The sequence below is a fragment of the Anser anser genome (assembly GCF_964211835.1).
Source record: "Anser anser genome assembly, chromosome: 11".
NCBI classification, from domain to species: Eukaryota; Metazoa; Chordata; class Aves; order Anseriformes; family Anatidae; genus Anser; species Anser anser.
The window spans coordinates 10,057,596-10,077,313 of NC_139732.1; the positions used below are offsets into that span (position 1 = coordinate 10,057,596).

Genomic DNA, 19,718 nt, shown 5'->3' on the forward strand with positions numbered 1-19,718 from the left:
ATTTAACTGATTCCCGTACTTAGGTAAACTCTGAGCAACTTCTAGCTGTCTTTGCTTTATATCTGAGGTACTGTACCCAAACTCTGTCTTTTCCCCTAGTCATAAATATTTCCATATAATATTTATATATAAAATATGTAATAGATATATTTTCTGAATATATACTTTTAATAGATATTTTGGTAGCAGTATATTGCAGATTTGTGAGTTGTTTAGTATCTTATGAGAAGCTGCTTGGTCCAGGTTTTCTGTTAGAGCCTTGTTTTGCCCAGAGATAGGATACACTGACAAGAAACTTACCAGAAGTACTGACTTGGTGAATAGCTCAGTAGCAAGCAAAAACTGCTCCCGTGGTGAACTGCATTCATAGGTTACAGCTCTCCTTCTTTGTACTCTGGCCAGATTAAGAAAAGACTAGATCGCAAACCTGCAAAGATAAATGCAATTCTGCATGGATGCAATAACAAACTTGCAAAATTTGTAATTAAAATCACATTAAGTTTTCCCGTATAAATTTAATTCTGTAAAATGTGCTTAACGTGACAATATACACTTTATTAGAATGTTGCCTTTACATAGTCTAAACACTAAACGAACAAAAAGATGCTCAACAAATAGAAAACACTAAAATATAAAACAAACCTGGCATGTAAGTATGAGCTACAATCAGACATAACTAGCTGTTAATTTTGCATTCGTAAAACACAGGAATTACCTATCCTTACCATGACTCCTCTTCTTCAGTTTACTGCTCCTTACTACACACTGCTTGTTAACGCAAAGCAATAAATCTCTCTACAATATTGTATTGATGCACGGCTGTATGTGGGAACAGAATCTACTGGTTAACCCACCAGTATGACCCTTCAGTGTTAGGAAAATATCTGGCTTAAAAAGCAAAGTATACTCATGAGTATTTACAACTTAATTGCATTTAATCTGATATATTCTTTTAAGGATCTTATTATGAGGTGCATTATGATGTGCTAAATTCTAAATTTAATTGGAATTTGGAAGACTTATATCATGCTTGCATGCCAACTGTAACCTTAACTTTTCTTACAAAAAGTTCTTTTTTTGGTCTCTCTTGCCTTTTCATTAGGCAGCCAATTCAAGAAGTCAAACACCAAACTCACTGGGAAATACATGGTTTGAGTAGGATATGTCAGACTTTGTAATCACAAAAAGAAGTACAAATGAACATTTCTACATGTTTTCTACAAACAAGCAAGCTAATATAATTGAAATAATAAGTAACTATGAAAACATAATCCCATCATTGGGATTCTGAGAACAGCATAAGCTACCAGTATTTCTATTTTTCTCCCTTCCACGCAGATCATCTTGCTAATCTTCCATGATCCTCCCACCTTGAGAGGAATTCTCACAGCAATACAGCACATGCATAGGAATCATCAAAACCAGAATGAAGAACATACAGGTAGCATAATGAGATTTCTCCATTTTTCTGACCAACAGATCTCACCAAGTTACAAACTGAAGTGTCATTCTGTCCCTTAAACAAGGTTCTTCAATTTATGCTTCAGAAAAGGATCTGTGTTAAGTGAATTTAAATTATTGCTCTTTTTAACATAATCACAGAATCGTCTAGGTTGGAAGAGACCTCCAAGATCATCTAGTCCAACCTCTGCCCTAACACTAACAAGTCCTACACTAAACCATATCACTAAGGGCTACATCTAAACGTCTTTTAAAGACCTCCAGGGATGGTGACTCCACCACCTCCCTGGGCAGTCCGTTTCAGTGCCTAACAACCCTTTCAGCAAAGAAGTTCTTCCTAACATCCAACCTAAACCTCCCCTGGTGCAACTTTAGCCCATTCCCCCTCGTCCTGTCTCCAGGCACGTGGGAGAATAGACCAACCCCCACCTCTCTACAGCCTCCTTTAAGGTACCTGTAGAGAGCGATGAGGTCTCCCCTGAGCCTCCTCTTCTCCAGGCTGAACAAGCCCAGCTCCCTCAGCCGCTCCTCGTAAGACTTGTTCTCCAGACCCCTCACCAGCTTCCTTGCCCTTCTCTGGACTCTCTCGAGCACCTCCATGTCCTTCTTGTAGCGAGGGGCCCAAAACTGAACACAGTACTCAAGGTGCGGCCTCACCAGAGCCGAGTACAGGGGGACAATCACCTCCTTAGACCTGCTGGCCACGCTGCTTCTTATGCAAGCCAGGATGCTGTTGGCCTTCTTGGCCACCTGAGCACACTGCTGGCTCATATTCAGCTGCCTATCAACCAGTACTCCCAGGTCCTTCTCTGCCAGGCAGCTTTCCAACCACTCATCTCCCAGCCTGTAGCGCTGCTTGGGGTTGTTACACCCCAGATGCAGGACCCGGCACTTGGCCTTGTTGAACTTCATGCAGTTGACCTCAGCCCATCGGTCCAGCTTATCCAGATCCTCCTGCAGAGCCTTCCTTCCCTCGAGCAGATCGACACACGCACCTAACTTGGTGTCATCTGCAAACTTACTGAGGGTGCACTCGATCCCCTCATCCAGGTCATCGATAAAGATATTAAAGAGGACCGGCCCCAGCACTGAGCCCTGGGGGACTCCACTAGTAACCAGCCTCCAACTGGATTTGGCTCCATTCACCACAACTCTTTGGGCTCGGCCATCCAGCCAGTTTTTAACACAGCAAAGCGTACGCCAGTCCAAGCCACGAGCAGCCAGTTTCTTGAGGAGAATGTTGTGGGAAACGGTGTCAAAAGCCTTACTGAAGTCAAGGTAGACCACATCCACAGCCTTCCCCTCATCCACCAAGCGCGTCACTTGGTCATAGAAGGAGATCAGGTTCGTCAAGCAGGACCTACCTTTCATAAACCCATGCTGACTGGGCCTGATTGCCTGGTTGCCCTGCAAGTGCCGCGTGATGACATTCAAGATAATCTGCTCCATGAGCTTCCCTGGCACTGAGGTCAAGCTAACAGGCCTATAGTTCCCCGGGTCTACCCTCCGGCCCTTCTTGTAGATGGGCGTCACGTTTGCTAGCCGTCAGTCGACTGGGACCTCCCCTGACAGCCAGGACTGCCGATAAATGATGGAAAGCGGCTTGGCCAGCTCCTCCGCCAGTTCGCTCAGTACCCTCGGGTGGATCCCATCCGGCCCCATCGACTTGCGTACATCCAAGTGTTGTAGCAGGTCGCCAACCATTTCCTCATGGATAGCAAGGGCCACATCCTGCTCCCCATCCCCTTCCGCCAGCTCAGGGTACCAGGTATCCAGAGAACAACCGGTCTTGCCGCTAAAGACTGAGGCAAAGAAAGCATTGAGCACCTCAGCCTTTTCCTCATCTTTTGTGACTAAGTTTCCCCCCGCATCCAGTAAAGGATGGAGATTCTCCTTAGTCCTCCTTTTTGCGTTGATGTATTTGTAAAATCGTTTTTTGTTATCTTTAATGGCAGTAGCCAGATTGAGCTCCAGATGAGCTTTGGCCTTTCTAATTTTGTCCCTGCACAGCCTCGCGACATCCTTATAGTCCTCCTGAGTAGCCCCCTCTCTTTTCCAAAGATTATAAACCCTCCTTTTTCTCCTAAGCTCGAGCCACAACTCTCTGCTCAGCCAGGCCGGTCTAGTTCCGTGTCGGCTCGTCTTTGGGCACGTAAATTTTTACATGAAAAAAAGCAGCCTTCTCCTTTCTTCCTCTGTTTAAGCAGTTTCCTTTCTTACTTTGCTGAAAGTCAAATAACCTCCCATTTCACATATAGTGTATGATCTGGTTCATAAGCTACAAGATTTATTTTGATATAACTGACTATATATTTAATATGTAAATCTAAACACAAGAAATACTTAGCATTTTTACTTTTACTTAACTTTTCTGATAAGCTCAGTTGGATCCTCTTAGAAATGGAGATAATGTTACTTGCATATTTCACACTTTGAATGAAGTATTTACTTTGTTGACTAAAATTAAATTATTGCTTTTTTTTTTTAAAGTAGAATGTCTGTGTTTATTACTGTAACAGCAGGTACAGAAGACCTATTTCTAAGATTGGCATGCATAACATCAAAAAATTTAAATCATCCATACATTTTAGAAAATACAGTTAAATCAGCAAACTAAGCCTGGGCTTAGAAAGAGATGTTAAGATATAGTCTGATGTCATGTTTCGTCCTCTAAAGCAGTGAAATACATTTTGAAAAAGAGCTGGAGGTTAAAAACTTTTCTAAAAGGCATGGATATAGATGCCCGAAAATTACAATCAATGATGATCATTAACTTTAAGAAAAAATTCCTATGAATTCAGGATAGTCATTAATTACTACATCTAAAGAAAGAATATCATGCGACTGAACAGGATTTTTTAACACAGAGTTAAGTTCTTCCTTCTTTATCTAATTATGTCTGCCACATGCAAGGAAAGGCCAATAGGCAGTGGATTACTGTCATACACCGAAGCTTCAGGTAACTTAAAGAGAGATTCTATAATCCTTTACTTGTAGCAGAGATGATCCTAGCTTCAGCATTGCTCATAGGAGCACTCCTTATGCAGCATGTATTGAAGGAAAAAAGTTTTGGGCAAGACAAATATGTGGGGAGGAGAAAGGCTGTGAATTATTAAATGCTTCTGGATATTCTGGTCTGAATAACTACACAATTAAACGTGCCATACCTTTTGTATAGGGAGGTACTTTGAAAATAAAGCAACATTCAAACAGAATGCCTAAATCAGTCTGAAGAACTCAGGAACTCTATTCCCTTGATCAATCTATAAAGTAATAGTCTACTTCATCAGTATCCATAAAGACACATCCTCCAAATCCCAGCAGGGATTGCTCAAGATTTTGCCACAGCTTTCCTGCTACTAATAAACACACTAACTAGATTAATATTAGTATGGATAGGCCTAAAAATGCTGCAGTATAATAAAAACATCCACTGAGCAATCTTTTGCAGTTTCATCAGTGTAAGTGCTGGAGCGTTCTGAGGATATCTCAATGTGCTTCTGAAGACAAAAGCTCAGAGTGTAAGACTGTTTTTCATATGGCACTATAAAAACAATTTTAAAATTTTGACTTGCTTAAGCCCTCACACGTTTTCTCACTCCTGTTTTTGTTTGTTTGTTTGTTTTTGTTAAGCTTCTACTTAAAAGATTATCTGTAATAAACAGAAAAAGAATTTACTTCAAACAGCACTAAACTGGGTATGCCTCTATGTAACAATACTTAAAAGTCAAAAGCAACACTCCAACTTGAATGTATGTTGTGCGTTTTTTTGTTTCTCATAAAGCACATCTTACCTTTGTAACTTATGTGACATCATCTCAAACGTTATTTTCTGTGAATTGCTGCTCCTTGTAAAACTGCAAAAAATAAAAAAAAAGAAATGGTCACATTCTACTTTCTTAAAGTCATAGTATAAATTGCCACTCATGTTACTATAGAAACAGAGTGGATTTCGTCATTATAATGCATGCAGTGATAATTGTTTTTATTTTAGTCCATGGATAGGTAGTTAATGGTGCCAGCTGCAGTTAGCACAAACACAGGCTCTTGTCATCTAAGCACAAAGCTGCTGTCTCCTGTCACTGTGAGCTTCCCTAACCATCAGCAATTCACAGGGGAACTTTCAGGCAGAAAGAAGAGCCTTTCACAGGCCTTAGTTCTGTGGCTGAAACAGAATTCCCTGCAGGAATTATGTTTTCATATGAAAAAGAAATAAACAAGCTACAGCACAGAGTGCTTCTTCACATTGTCTTGTCAGGTCATTGCAGAAAATCTGGTTTCTATGTGGCAGCTTATAAAATTTGGATTGTATTGAAAAGAGGTTCAGCTGCCATCCTATCCTCAATACAAGCTTTCTCTAGAAAGTACAGCAGGATATTATGAGCTTGAGATTAACACAGATCTCTATGAAACCACATATTTTAACCTTGATATTATAAACAGATCAACAGGTATTAAATGAAAACATTGCAGTTCTGTCAGATTAAAGCTATTAGATGCATTCTCAAATTTATGCTCATTTAAAATACAAAAGTGGATACTAACATACAACAAAATCATAAATGAAAGCAATATAGGAAAAGGGATAACATAGGATATGGGATAATCCAGGGTCATCCAAACCCTATTCAAAATCAGGTGTAAATCAGTTCTGAAACAGATGCATCTAAAATAAGCAGGTAATGGCCCCACTGAACATTACAACTGGTAACACATACAAGGCAAAGATGTGAGAACAGGATCTGTTCAGCTTTAAGAAAGGAAGGCTCAGGGAAACTTCAGCTACTCTGTGGCAAGGTACAGGGAAAACGAAACCAGACTCTTCTTGGAGGTGTACACGATAGGTGGACAAGGGGCAATGGGCCCAGCCCGGTACGCAGAAAGTTTCAAGCAGATCAGAATAGTTTCTTTCACCACAAAGCTGGTCAAACAGTGGGGGACAGGAACACTTTACTGAGAATATGACAGAACACTGGAACAGGTTGCCTAGAAAGGCTGGGCAATCTCCATACATGAAGCTCTTCAAAACTCTTCTGACTGCGATCCTGGGCAACAAGCTCTGGGTGACCCTGCTTGAGCAGGGGTGGTTGGACAAGACCACCTCCAAATGTCCCTTCCAACCTCAACCACGTGTTTCGCCCAAACACGAGCTAAGCATCACGTAAAACAATAGCAAAACAAAGTCTATTGTAATCTGTGCTTTATAAGAAAAAAGGTTTTTCATAATATATGCCAGTTAATTCTCTAAACTGGCTGTTGTAATTTTCAAGATTATTTGAAGAATAGGAAGTCGCATGTGAACGGATATTACGCAGGTCTTGACATTGTACCAATTTGCTTTTACTTCAGTTATGTTCCACAAAATTTGCTGAGCTGAGCAACATATGGAGTGCTCTTTCCGACTGTACGGTTAATACGGAATACCTATCAAAGCTGTTGTTTTATTTTAAAACTACCTTTATTACTTTTACTAAGATTTGGCTTGAACTACAGAAGATTTATTACCAATCAGTTATACTCAGTTCATGTTAATTTGGTTATAATTAATAATAGTTGTGTGGAATATTATCTCCTCTTTGTAAGAGATGCAGCTAATGCGTAGTTTAAATATTAATAAGCTTATTCTTTAAAAGGATAACTGCAAAGCTTAATGTAGATTATTAGCCAAGCAGACCATTGTTTTTCCTAAAGTGAAGATGCTTCAAATCAATAGGTTTACAGGTTAACTACAAAGCACCGTTTTCTTTACTTGCTTTCCTTGCTCAACACCATGAAATGCATAAATTGTACACAGGATTGTATTTCCCTCCGATGTATGCCTGTGCAACTTGGTTCTGAAAAGTCTCCTAGAATCCAACTATACTGTATGAAAAGCAACTGTTTTTTCTGTCAATTTTCCCAATTTAGAACTGACAAAATGCTGTAATAAATTAGAGCAGAGCTTCATCAAAAATAGACATTTATGCAAGGCATTCTGAAAACTGAATTAGGGCTAGAATTATACTTGGAAATGTCTGCTTAGAGGTCCCATCTGTGAACACAGAAAATTATAACAGACAAAATGTTGATGGTGGTATAATTTGTGAATACCAATAATGACATTAGACATTGCTGGACAGATAATATACAGCAGTCACTGTGTTAACGCAGTTCTTTCATTAATCGCTTCTCCTAAGATCCTAGGAGTGCTAATGCATGTTTTCTTAGTCATAAAGTTTTACGTAGCATATCCCTGCATGCTTCCAACCAGTGAGGTTTTCCCAGCTCCTTCAGGATTCCTCACTCTGTACATACGTACCGTACTTATTTTGTATTTAGGTCACATCAACCATGCACACAACAGCAAACAGGTCACCATATGTCCAATAATTCCAGATATGTTTGTTATACATGTACATTCTGAAGCATATTTGATGTACCACAAATGAGCACACACATGTTCAGAAATACAGCAATCATAATTATAACTTTAATGATACATCCGACACACAATACAAAGTGTTTTGGGGAAACATTAGGCTTACTGCATGTACACTCCATAGTGCGTATATGCATTCAACTTCCTAGTAAATCTCAGGCAAAAGTGACAGCCCTATATTTTCTGAACCTTTTCCAGGCGGACAGCCAGACTGGAAAGATTCTGCTGCAGCCCTCTAAGCTATATTTGGTAATAACTTACTTCCCCGCAAGTATATATAACAACTATGTGAGAGGAAAAACAAGGTTCTAATTCCCACCCATTGGAAAAGAACCCAGTGGAAAGAAAACAGAGTTCTGTGCAAATGTGGGTTGCTGTATGAAGCTGGAAAGTGCTGTGACTACGATCCCTGTTCTTCCGACCTTGGCACATTTGACCACAACCTGGCCCTTTTGCTTGGGCCCAACATTGAGCTGTGACTTGGAACAGAAACCAAATATGATCAGTGAAGTGGTGTTGGCTTGTTTTATTTTTACATGTATGCTTTGAGCTCAAGTAAATAGACCATAACAAGAGTAATTTAGACATATTTCAGCAGTCAGCTTGACTCCCATTATATTTTGTTATGGATAGCTCTTAACTACTTCACCTTCTGTAATAATTCTGTAGTGTGACACAGCATACTGTTTCCTAAACTGAACTTGATCAGCATGCATGGAGTGGTAAATACACATACGAAAGCTTGGTAAGAACAGACAACATACAGTGATATGAAGCACAGTAGTACAATAAGAATTTGGACAGCAATAGGTATCAAAAGTGGTATTTTTTTTCTTTTTACATTCCAAACATTTAGTAGTGAGTTCAGTACCTCATGTTTCCCTGGGACTCTGCTTCACTACAATTGTAACCAAGCATGCATATTTTACAGCTAACAATACAAGAACAGCAGGAAAAGCAACCTTTCTCCCCAGAGTGACAGAACTGAAATGTAAAAAAAAACCCACCAAAACCCAAGTAATCTATGTAATTAAAGGTACTTTTTGATGAATATATATATTTTTTTCAATCACGTAAGGCTGAATGAACTCAAACACAAGCCACTTGGAAAAGAGTCCCTGGAAAATACTTTTGTAGCTCATTTCTGAACTGCTTACATGAGGCTGCATGTCTTAATTCCAGAGAAAGAATGCAAGAGGGTCTTGGTCTTTCACAGGGCTAATCAAGTAACTTGAGAGATTATCCAGACATATGTTACTGGCTCCCTCCTGCTACATAGAACATGTCTGAAAGGTAGGAATAATTGTTATGCTCTTTTATGTTCATAACAGCACAGAGTAATGATTTAAGGTCCTGACTGGGAAAGAATTAAAAATAACTAAATCACTCTTGTTAAGTCAAACAACTATTCAACAAATTTATGGTATTTACATACAGATTACTTTATGAACAGTGACAACTTGAATTCCTTCTTGAACCTTCTTAAGACTCCTGAGTAAGCCCTTCACACAGCAATGCAGATGATATCAGGAAAGTCAGTTCTCTGTGAAATCCAGAAAACCAGACAAAAGTCTTGCATGTAAAAAAAAATTTGATTTCTTCCATGTGCCTTTTCTTGACAGCTGCTAGTTTTCTTGACAACTTTTGTGCTTTCACTGAATTTCACTGTTCTTCGCAGGGTAGGGAATCACAACCATGAACAGAAAGAGCCCCACATGCATCAAATTCATCCAGCCATGTGGAAAAACTGCTAGCCTTTTATTTAGGACCTGCTATACGGCACAGCTCTGGCCCTTAGATCTCTGCCACCTTAATTTCAAGCTGTTTTCTTTCTTCACTCATCCTCCTACCAATGTTAGCAATAGATGAGCGTTGGTTACTAGAACATTTATACTTTATAATTAAGCATGCAAGAGCAACCATGAGCAATCGCCTGTGACTTCGGTACAGTTACTACATTAATCTGCCAATACCTGGAAATTGATCCGGAAAATTGCACTTATGACCAGAGTGATCGATTTTCATGGGCTCCTGAAATAAATAAGAATGCAACATCTGCATATCCAAGGATTTGGGGGGTTGCAGGGGGGAGTATGAAGGATAGGGAGATAACCATATATTTCACTCAGCAAGATAAAATACAGAACAGCCAGGCTGTTTCAAGTTTCATTGTTTAAATCAACCTGGTTCTTCTGAGCAGTTCCTCTGTATTTTATATGCAACGAATTTCTAAAAAAAAAAAAAAAAAGAGAGAGAGAACAGTAATCTATAAAGGTACAGATTTAAATAAGATCCATCAAAAATAATTATTATTTATTTCAAGCTTTTCTGCTACATTTTTAGTCATCAATACTTTAGTGAATAAACATTAAAAACTATTGTACATAAGTAAAACAGAACCAGGAATGTTATAGAGCTTCTAATGGAAAGCTAAAAGCAGAGCGTTAGGATAAGATCTTTTTCCATTAAGTTGGCACAAACAGATTAAGACCACAAGTACACCTGTTTATATGATCAGCCTGCTCTTCAACATGCAAATGTACATCTTTCCACACCACAAATGTAACTGCACAAAGATATTTTACATCTCTAAACAAGGTCAAACAATTTTGTATTTGTCCACGGCTACACCAAAATTATGGCCAATATTTTCATAGTTCTACTAACAAATACTCTATGTGGTATTAAAAATAAAATTTGGGAATCACTAAAGGCAGAATCTGATGAACACTGAGCACGCATTTGTTGTAGGAGACATAGATAATCAGAATTTTAGTCCCGAGTAATTTTTTTTTTTTTTTACAATAAAAGTTTTCATATAATTGTACACAAGAACTGATCAGGATTACTGTGTTGCTGCATCAGGTACTTTTGTACAGTTCCTATGCCAAATTTCTGTTCTCCGTGCATCATAAAGCTCAGTGAGACATGGTGCAGCACAGACAATGTAAAGAAGTCTTACCAGATAGTGAAATAAGGATACCTGATGTACTGAGGCTGACAGGCTGTCAGCTTAACAGAGCATGCACCATTACCTGCAACGATCCTAACAGAGTGCAGAGAGAAACCTTTCTCTTACAGAATCACAGAACGTTTGAGGTTGGAAAGGGCTTCTGGAGGCACCTGGTCCAACCCCCTGCTCAAGCATGGTGACCTAGAGCAGGCTGCCCAGAACCACGTCCAGACAAGATTTGAGTCTCTTCACGCATGAAGATTCCACAGCCTCCCTGGCCAACCTGTGCCAGTGCTCAGTCACCATCACAGTAAAAAACAACCAAACAAAATACTGTTTCCTAATTTTCAGAGGAAGCCTCCCATGCTTCAGTCTGTGCCCTCTGCCTCCTGTCACTTGACACCAGTGAAGGGAGCCTGGCTCCATCTTCTTTACACCTTCCCTACATGTATTTACACCAACTGATGAGAACCCCCCAAGCCCCAATCCCCCCGACAACTGGGCAGCCCTGAACAGCACATAGTACTCCAGGTGGGGCCTCACCAGCCCTGAGTACAGGCACTCAGTAATCATTATTAAATTCCCAACATACAGTTCAATGTGGGATAAAATAATCTATATACTCCTCTTTTCCATTCTATAAGTAAACCTCTAGGGCTCACAGTACATTTAATAGAAAATTTTAGACACTAATATGGAATACTTCCAAGCCACTCTCCCTTAGGACTTATGTGCTGCTATTAAAGATGGTTTGGAGAGACAGGGTATTATTTATTAACAACATTTTAATGTAGGCTGCCTCATTCAGCAAAGCAAATTTGGTGTGAGGAATAGAAAATCTCTCCCATCAGCTCTTAAAATGATTCAGGTAATATTCTGTCTGATCAAAAGACTAGCCAATTTCCTCCTGACCACATCCTTCTCTGCTCTGACAGAGAATGCAGTGAAATACAAGCCTCCAGGCACGTGCTGGAGTAAAAATATTTTTAGATTTTTAATCCCCTGGCTGGATACAGCCATATTAAATATAGATTACCTTTTATGACTACAGATAAAACTGAATGAAAGAAGGGAAAAAGTCACTGAGTAAGAGAAAAGTATAGCAATGTAGGTATATGACGCGCTATAAATAATACAGTACAGAGAAAGCTAAGGTATATGTTCATCATATGAAGCAGAAAAATGAAGGCTCTATTTCTGGCATAGATAATTCAGTACAAGAATACATTTATAAATGAATAATACTAATTACATTAATGAACCATCCTTGACTTTACAAGGACTTGTTTGTAAAAGTCCTCTATAAACAATGAGATTCAAGCCCAGCAACTTAAATTTATATAGCCATGTCTTGGGATATAGAGAATACCTAACACATTTTTCAGTTAGAAGTTTTTATACTCCTAATTTTGAGAACTCAACGGTATTTTCACTAAATATGCAAAGCTTTGGTTCCCTTTGGTCGCCTTGCAAAATGAAATCGTACTATTTTGATAGAGGATTCTGAATACAGGTTATTATTCTAAGCAGTATGACAAGCTGACGTTTCACTTCAGTTTTCACTGCATTGGTATGATCAATAAATTAAGAGTCTCCCTGTTACGATTTTACATATGTTTATTTGACTTTTCATGGAGGCCTCATGACGCCTTCCTTTGCTACGGATAAGATTTGTATTTTTAGCAGTGCATTTGGCTTTAGTATGGAACTACATATCAAGCTAACAATGCAACTTTCATTGGGAAGTAGTCATATGCCATGAAATAAGTGAGATGAAACTGTTCTGCTTTAGTGAATAAGTGATTGCTAGGAAGGACTAGAGTGCAATTTGTTAGACTACACACTGAACAGTTCAGCAGGAGGCAGGAAAAAAAAAAAACCAAAATCCTATGTTTTAAAAGACTACCTTCAACTTTTCCCACTTAAATCAAGGTTCATACAGCCAAACATTTCTGTCCAGAGCAGAATGCATGTAGGATAGAACGAAGAAAATGAAGCTTTGCCAAGCAATGGGTCACAACATTCATGTCACTCTCAATAGAAGTAGCAAGCCTTCCCTGTGAAAATGCTTGTTTGATTAGTCCAGAATCCAAATTTACTGAGCTAATCTGGAACCTTCCTTTCATTTATAAATCCAAATCACTTTTTGGAATATATTAATGACATAAATTCAAACCAAAGGGCAGAGAAAAAAGAAAATAGAGACTCCGCACCCTTTACACATATTCATCTGCAATACAGACATCAATCATCCCTTATAGAAAGAAAAAGAATGATGGCTTTTACATCCAACACATCAGTAATGACAAGGTGCTAACTAGACAGCTAAAAGGATGACAAAAGTATTGTATATGGAAAAAAAATATATATATATAAAAAAACTACTTTTTTTTTTTTAAGAGATTTAAAAACAAACAAACACAAATAGCTCTTTTCCCAAAATGGCATGGCTATTCAGATGGCATGGCCATCTAAAACACAGATCAACTGGGAAACTGGAAAAGTTCCCAGCAGACAAAGCTCTAGCTAGAATTTTCTACAGAATCAACGCCACCATTTAGCGGTAATTGAAAGAATTTAAGGGCTCTGCTCCAAAAATAATGCAGTTTATATATTACATAGAAGCAAAAAAAAACATTCAAGTTCAACATCCTTTTGCTGATGAAAAAGGGCTGTTCGGGTTGAAACTCCTTATTAAAGTGCAATGTTCATTATTGTAAAGTAAGAGTCATTAAATAGTACTAACATCTACTGCTGAAGTCACTAGCACCACAGTGTTTAAAGTACTTTTAACTCATGGTTCTAATTCTGGCTACTGCTTTTTTTTCTTTCCCCTTGCTTGAAAATTTGAAACTGTTCACAACCAAAAGAGGAACTGAAGTAAGCTTTTAAATGATCTGCTTAGAAGAGAGATGGGTAACTTCTGAGGATCTAAGGAGTTAAGAGCACAGTAAGCATACAAAGCCCATTTGATTACAGAGGGCCCGAACTGCCTGTGATTATCATGTGTTATACTTTTTCTAACAAACAAACAAACAAACAACACAAAACAAAACAAAAACTAACTCTCAAACTTATGGAAACTTTCAGTGCTTTATAGTATATAGCACAGAGCATAATTCTCCAGTTCTTATATTAAGCTGCCTTTGCAGTATTCCTCACTCAAAATGTCTTAAGACTGCACATTGGCTAAAACAGCATGTCGGAAGCATTCCCCCAGCTTTATCACTTTTCCTAAGAAACAGCATAGTAAAATCCTGTTTGCAGTGGTTCCTGCCCAACTCTGAGCTCTTGGTTTTTGTTTTGCTCCCCTGGCTGATATGTTGTCCCTTCTCTTACTGTTAGAGGATCTTCCATCAATGTCTGGTGGAAGGAAGGTTCATTTGAAAACCTTGCTGATTACAGGAGACAATCCTGTTCATCTTCAACGCTGATATAAACCACCTGGAGTCAGTAGATAGGCACTGACTCCTTCCAGAACCGAATTTGTTGTGTTTACATTAATTGTTTCACCATTTGAAACAAATGTTTATTTAAAGCTGATCAAGGTAAGAGCTGACCAGTGTGCCATTTATATCATCAGTGACTTTGCCACTCCATCACAGCAGGTTTTACTTTGAAGAAGCAAAAATAGCTTCATCAGACACAGAAGGAAAATTTTAAAGCTGTGGTTAATCAGCAGCAGTCTGTGGAGAAAACAGCAAAGTACTGAAATCTCCACTTCTGAATAATTTTACTTGGGAAGCAGTCAGATTTCAGCATAAATTAACTCTGAGCATCCTGCTTTGTTTTCTGCTAGAATGAATCAATCAAGTACTGAAGCTAAATTCACGGCTTTTCATGCCATACTCTTTAGGGGAGGGTACGGTGAGATCATTTTTTTTAGGCACTAAATATTTTTCCCCCCTACATAGCAGATCCATTACTTGTAAAATACAAGTCACAGTTACTGACAAAGGGTCTTTCATTAACCCTATGCTCTCAATCTTCCACATACTAGTAATCAGTAACACTGGAATGCTTACAGAGACACTCGGCCTGTAAACACACTCCGACATTTTTTGTTTTTTACTTCCTCCCCCCTTTACTTATTTACTATACATGACAGACTTTGGTCTAGTCTTTATCACTTAATTACAGTTTTAGTTACATCTCACGTCTCTAGTACTACCTTAAAGGTTTATGTTTGAGCAGATAATTAAGTCCGTTTCACAAATCTTTTTAAAGTTTTCCCTAACTTTTTTTATTACAGCAATATATTTATTTATTTTTACCACATAGGCAGCATACGGCTTCAATATGGAGTGATATTTAATGAATCCTTTTTCAATTAATTTGATCATTTTCCTACTCTGTACTAATCTATGATCACATCATTTTTTCTTGAAATAATCCAGTATTCAAAATTAATTTCAGAATCTAAAGTTAAATTTTTAAAGTTAAATTTTGGCTAGGAACTTGTATGAAAAATGTTTATGGCAATAATTCAGTCTTAAACCAGCTTGACTTACAAAGCATTCTGAAACCTCCCAACCTGGATTTCCAGAAGTAGGCAGAATGATCTATACTTGGGTACCTAAATTAATGGTCTGGTTTTTCAAATATGCTAAGTAAAATTATTTTATTCCCTACTAAGACTTAACTAACTACAGCCTGCACATATTTAGTACTTTTGAAGGCTATAAGAGTGGCAAATACTAGGTTTTCCTTTCCCAAACAGTTCACAAAAAGAAGAACGGTATTTTAATATTCTTCTGTTAAGTAGTAATACAGTAAGTGGCCTTGTACTCCAAAATAAACAAACATTAAAAAAAACCAGAAGCTCTTTTGCTCTACCCATAACAATGAAGTTTTCTCCTAAAAAACAAAATATCTAATTCAAATGAATAATGGAAGACTACAGTTTTTATGCTTTCAATATTTACTTACTGGTCATTTAATTTCCTCCTAGAGCTAATGTGGAAGCTACTACCATACACAATCAATAATCTTCCTAGAAGTTCAGTTCAAGACTCAGACATTGGCAAAAGTAGTCAGCCAGAAATTAAATACATTTTTTTTTGGTGGTGGTGGTATGGAGAAAGCAATACAAACATTCCCAGCAACCCTTATTTAGCTTACTGACTTCCTGCTGAAGGATGATGTTCTAATCTTCAGAAGCTTTGTCTGACCGGACAAGTTTGACTGGCTGAAACTTATTAGCAGTACTTCAACTTGGAAAAGAAGCAACAAAATTTACTATTTTTATGAAGTTTTATGAAGTGCTTGTCACAACAGAGAGGGCAAGTTTGGATAATCAGTTCTTATTACTATTAAATATGTTTTGCTCCCAAAAGAAGGATGAGTCATTTTGTCCAAGTGGTAAAAAAAATTATCTAGTTGCTTTAGCAAGTGGAATTCCAATAAAAGATGGCACTTGATAGGAGGAACACACATTCTTCCTAGGAACAACAAGAACCTGAAAAATGAAGATTCATATATACAAGATGTTGCGCATTTTAACTAGTGCTGTTCTTTGATGACATGACAAGCATCAATGAATCAATCAATTTAACTTGACCTCTGTGAAATATTAACTACGGAGTCCAGCCCGTATTTTCCAGTTTGTGTTCAAGTCAAGTTTAGAGAGTTATTCTGGAAGTGATCCAGCCTTAAAAAAGGCTGATCTTTTAGCAAAAAATCAGCCCTACCCCCCAAAAAATTTGCTCTAAGACATGAGGCACCCCCAACAATTAAAGCATCCAAAATCCTGAAATTACAACTGGAAGTTTAGCTCTAAGTCCATTTTAGGTACACAAACACAACTGGTTTAGACATCCAAATAAAAGCAGTTTTCAGAGGTAAAAAGTTTGGACTAGATGATCTCAGAGGCATTTTCCAACTTAAGTGATTCTATGATTTTGGCCTTCATATGCAGTTAGAGCATCGTTGGTATCTGACGGATAAATTACATTTTAGTGATAATTATTTTCCTGTTATTCTATGGATTAGTTCAGTTCGTCCATATTAGATATTTGCCCCCCTTAAGGCTACTAACAGATTAAAAAATCTCCTTGGTACATTTACAAGTTGCCTGAAAATCTTCGGATATTCTCTTTGAATCTCTTTTTTACACAGTATTTCCCTACTATGCTCCCATTCTGTTCTCTGACCGTCAAGTCTCTTGGGACACAGTCATTGCCTAGATTTTATTCTGCCTCTCAAAGTCTTTTTGCATTCCAGGCATTTTGCCCGATTTATTCTTACCTGTTTAAATAATGGTTTTCCCTCCTGTGTTCCATAACATAACTTATGTCTATCCAGCATGGACAGCACTGTGCAACAAACGTAGGACCGTTTCTGTGCTCCGCCTGCCTGTCTGCTCTCCTTTTCTCTTTCTCTCAGAAACAGCCCTGCTGCTCAACACTATCTGCTACACAGTTCCAAACACAAAGAAAAAGGTAAACCACCATAGAAATTTTGGGTAGATGTGAAGGGAGGTAAAAGTTATTTCACAATCAGATGACAGGGAAGAGACGCTTCTTTCATATGGTTTTGATGACAAGTCACAAACTATATCTTTGTAGTTTTCAGTTCTCTGAGCAGAAGTCTTTTAGAGGTCATGTTTTTCATACTGTTCAGATACCCACACCATGGAAAAACCTTTCTGAAATTGGTCATTCACCCAGTATAACTTTGAAAAGCTTCCCATCCGGTTACTCATGTTACAGCACATTAATTGTATCGAACTATGATACAATTTAAATATTTCCTCTCTATGATGTCATCTTAAATAAAAGATCTGGGCAGACTTGAATAAAAAAGGAAATTTTTGATTCAGTCATGCTTTCTCACTAACTTCTTGGAAGTGAGTAACTTTCATGAAGGTTTTTAATGGAGATTTGGCTGAATCACCTGAGAAAAATCATCTCAAAATGAACACCCATCATTTACATGACTACCCAGAGAAGTATTTTAAACTGGACCAAGTACTGACATATCTTAACTGGACTTTGTATCAATGAATGAGGGAGGACTAGTTGGAGATGTGAGAGTAGGGGGCAGCCTGGGCTGCAGTGACCATGATATGGTGGAGGGGAGGATCTTGCAAGGAGAAAGCAGGGCAGAAAGTAGGATTGCAACCCTGGACTTCAGGAGAGCAGACTTTGCCTTCTTCAGGAATTTACTTAGAAGAATTCCCTGAGTTAGGGCCCTAGAAGGAAGAGGGGTCTAAGACAGCTGGTCAGTATTCAAGTATCACTTCCTCCAAGCTCAAGATCAGCATATCCCTGTGAGCACGAACACAAGCAAAGTGGGCAGGAGACCTGCACGGATGAGCAGGGAGCTCCTGCAGAAGCTCAGACAGAAGAAGGAAGTTTACAGCATGTGGAAAAAGGGACAGGCCACGTGGAAGAAATATAGAGACACTGACAGAGTATGCAGGGATGCAACAAGGAAGGCCAAGGCCCAACTGGAATTAGATCTGGGAAGGAATGCCAAGAACAACAAGAAGGGTTTCTTCAAATACATCAGTAGAAAAAGGAAGACTGGGGAAAATGTTGACCCACTGCTGAATGGGGCGGTTGTCCTGGTGGCAAAGGATATAGAGAAGGCAGAGTTACTGAATGCCTTTTTTGCTTCTGTATTTACTGCTAAGATCAGCCCTCGGGAATCTCGGATGCTGAAGACAAGAGAGAAAGTCCAGATAAAGGACGGCTTTCCCTTGGTCAAAGAAGATCGGGTCAAAGATCAGCTAAGCAAACTTGACATCCACAAATGCACAGGCCCCGATAAGAATGCACCCACGGGTGCTGAGGGAGCCGGCCAATATTAGCCTGATTAAATGTTGAGCCCAAAATGCAAGAACAGGTAGGCAATTTAAAAGAATCTTCATAAACTAATAAATATTTAGAAGTAGAAAAATCCCTAGGTTTTGTAACTGAGCTGTAAGCAACTGTTTCTGGTACCGGGCATGTGCTGATTCTGCTTTTTATTTGTTTAATAAAGAGGAAGGCCTGAACTGTTATTTAAATCCAAAAATGAAGAACCTGTCTGTATCCCAAAAATGGACAGTGAACAAGAAGGAATACAGATGAGTGTATCCAGTTCAGAATAGGAGGGCAAAAAACCTGAAAATGATAAAAAGGTCATGGTAGCATTTATTCTTATAGTTGTTCTCTAGCTGTCCCCAAGAAATATTCTTGCCACCTTTATGCAAATAACTTAATTCATCTCATCCTAAAAAAATATTCATAGAAGAAATATTCACTTATGCACAGAATTTAGTCAAACAATTTGTATGTAAAAAGGTTTTGACTTAAGCCGTTTCTATTTAGCCAGTGAAACCAGGTTTGTAGTACCTATTACAATTCATTAAAACTGTTCACGGGAAAAGGCCATGAGATGCCTGCTGTTTCTGATTATCAGAACAGAGCTAAAAGCTATCTACCTCTTCTGTTGCTCCCTTGGATGCTACAATTATCCTGGCCAATTGGACATGAAAAAGAACATCCATTCTTTCAGAAATCTGAAGCATAATCTACTAGTCTGGATAACTACACTGCTTAAAAACACTGTAGACAGATTCAACCATAACTGTTCATCGGACAGTTTGCTGAGCAGCAAGATGTCAAAAACGATCTCAGATAACTATTTCTTTTTTCTTTCCTGCCGAAGAAAAATAATACTCATCCATAGACAGAAAAAAAAATCTCCCCATAAATTACAGGTAGCCTCAAGCTAACTTCATGTAAAAGGAACACCAAATAAGAATACTAACTGTTAAGTTCTACAAGTCTTCATGTCTTAATCTACAGTTATTTGCCTTCAGGTTGTACGATCCAGTAAGTGATTTGGAATCAGTGTAATAAGGCTACAATAGTGCCTTCGTAAACTATAAGCCTTCAG

The 19,718-nt window shown here is 38.4% G+C and overlaps 1 protein-coding gene across 34 annotated transcripts in view; it reads right to left on the reverse strand.

Annotated features, from left to right (window-relative positions):
* Nucleotides 1-19,718, reverse strand: part of LOC310905307 (leukotriene B4 receptor 1-like) — a gene marked incomplete at its 5' end in the record, with an annotated part of 128,334 nt that overhangs the window by 87,147 nt on the left and 21,469 nt on the right. For 22 of the 34 annotated variants that reach the window (XR_014588910.1, XR_014588911.1, XR_014588912.1 and 19 more), the window contains 2 exons: nucleotides 301-427; nucleotides 5,256-5,318. Coding sequence is in view for 1 of the 34 variants with exons in the window: in XM_083851424.1 (XP_083707550.1) it covers nucleotides 9,879-9,910; nucleotides 10,063-10,108 (78 nt within the window). The other 12 variants (XR_014588924.1, XR_014588925.1, XR_014588926.1 and 9 more) reach the window with 2 other exon arrangements.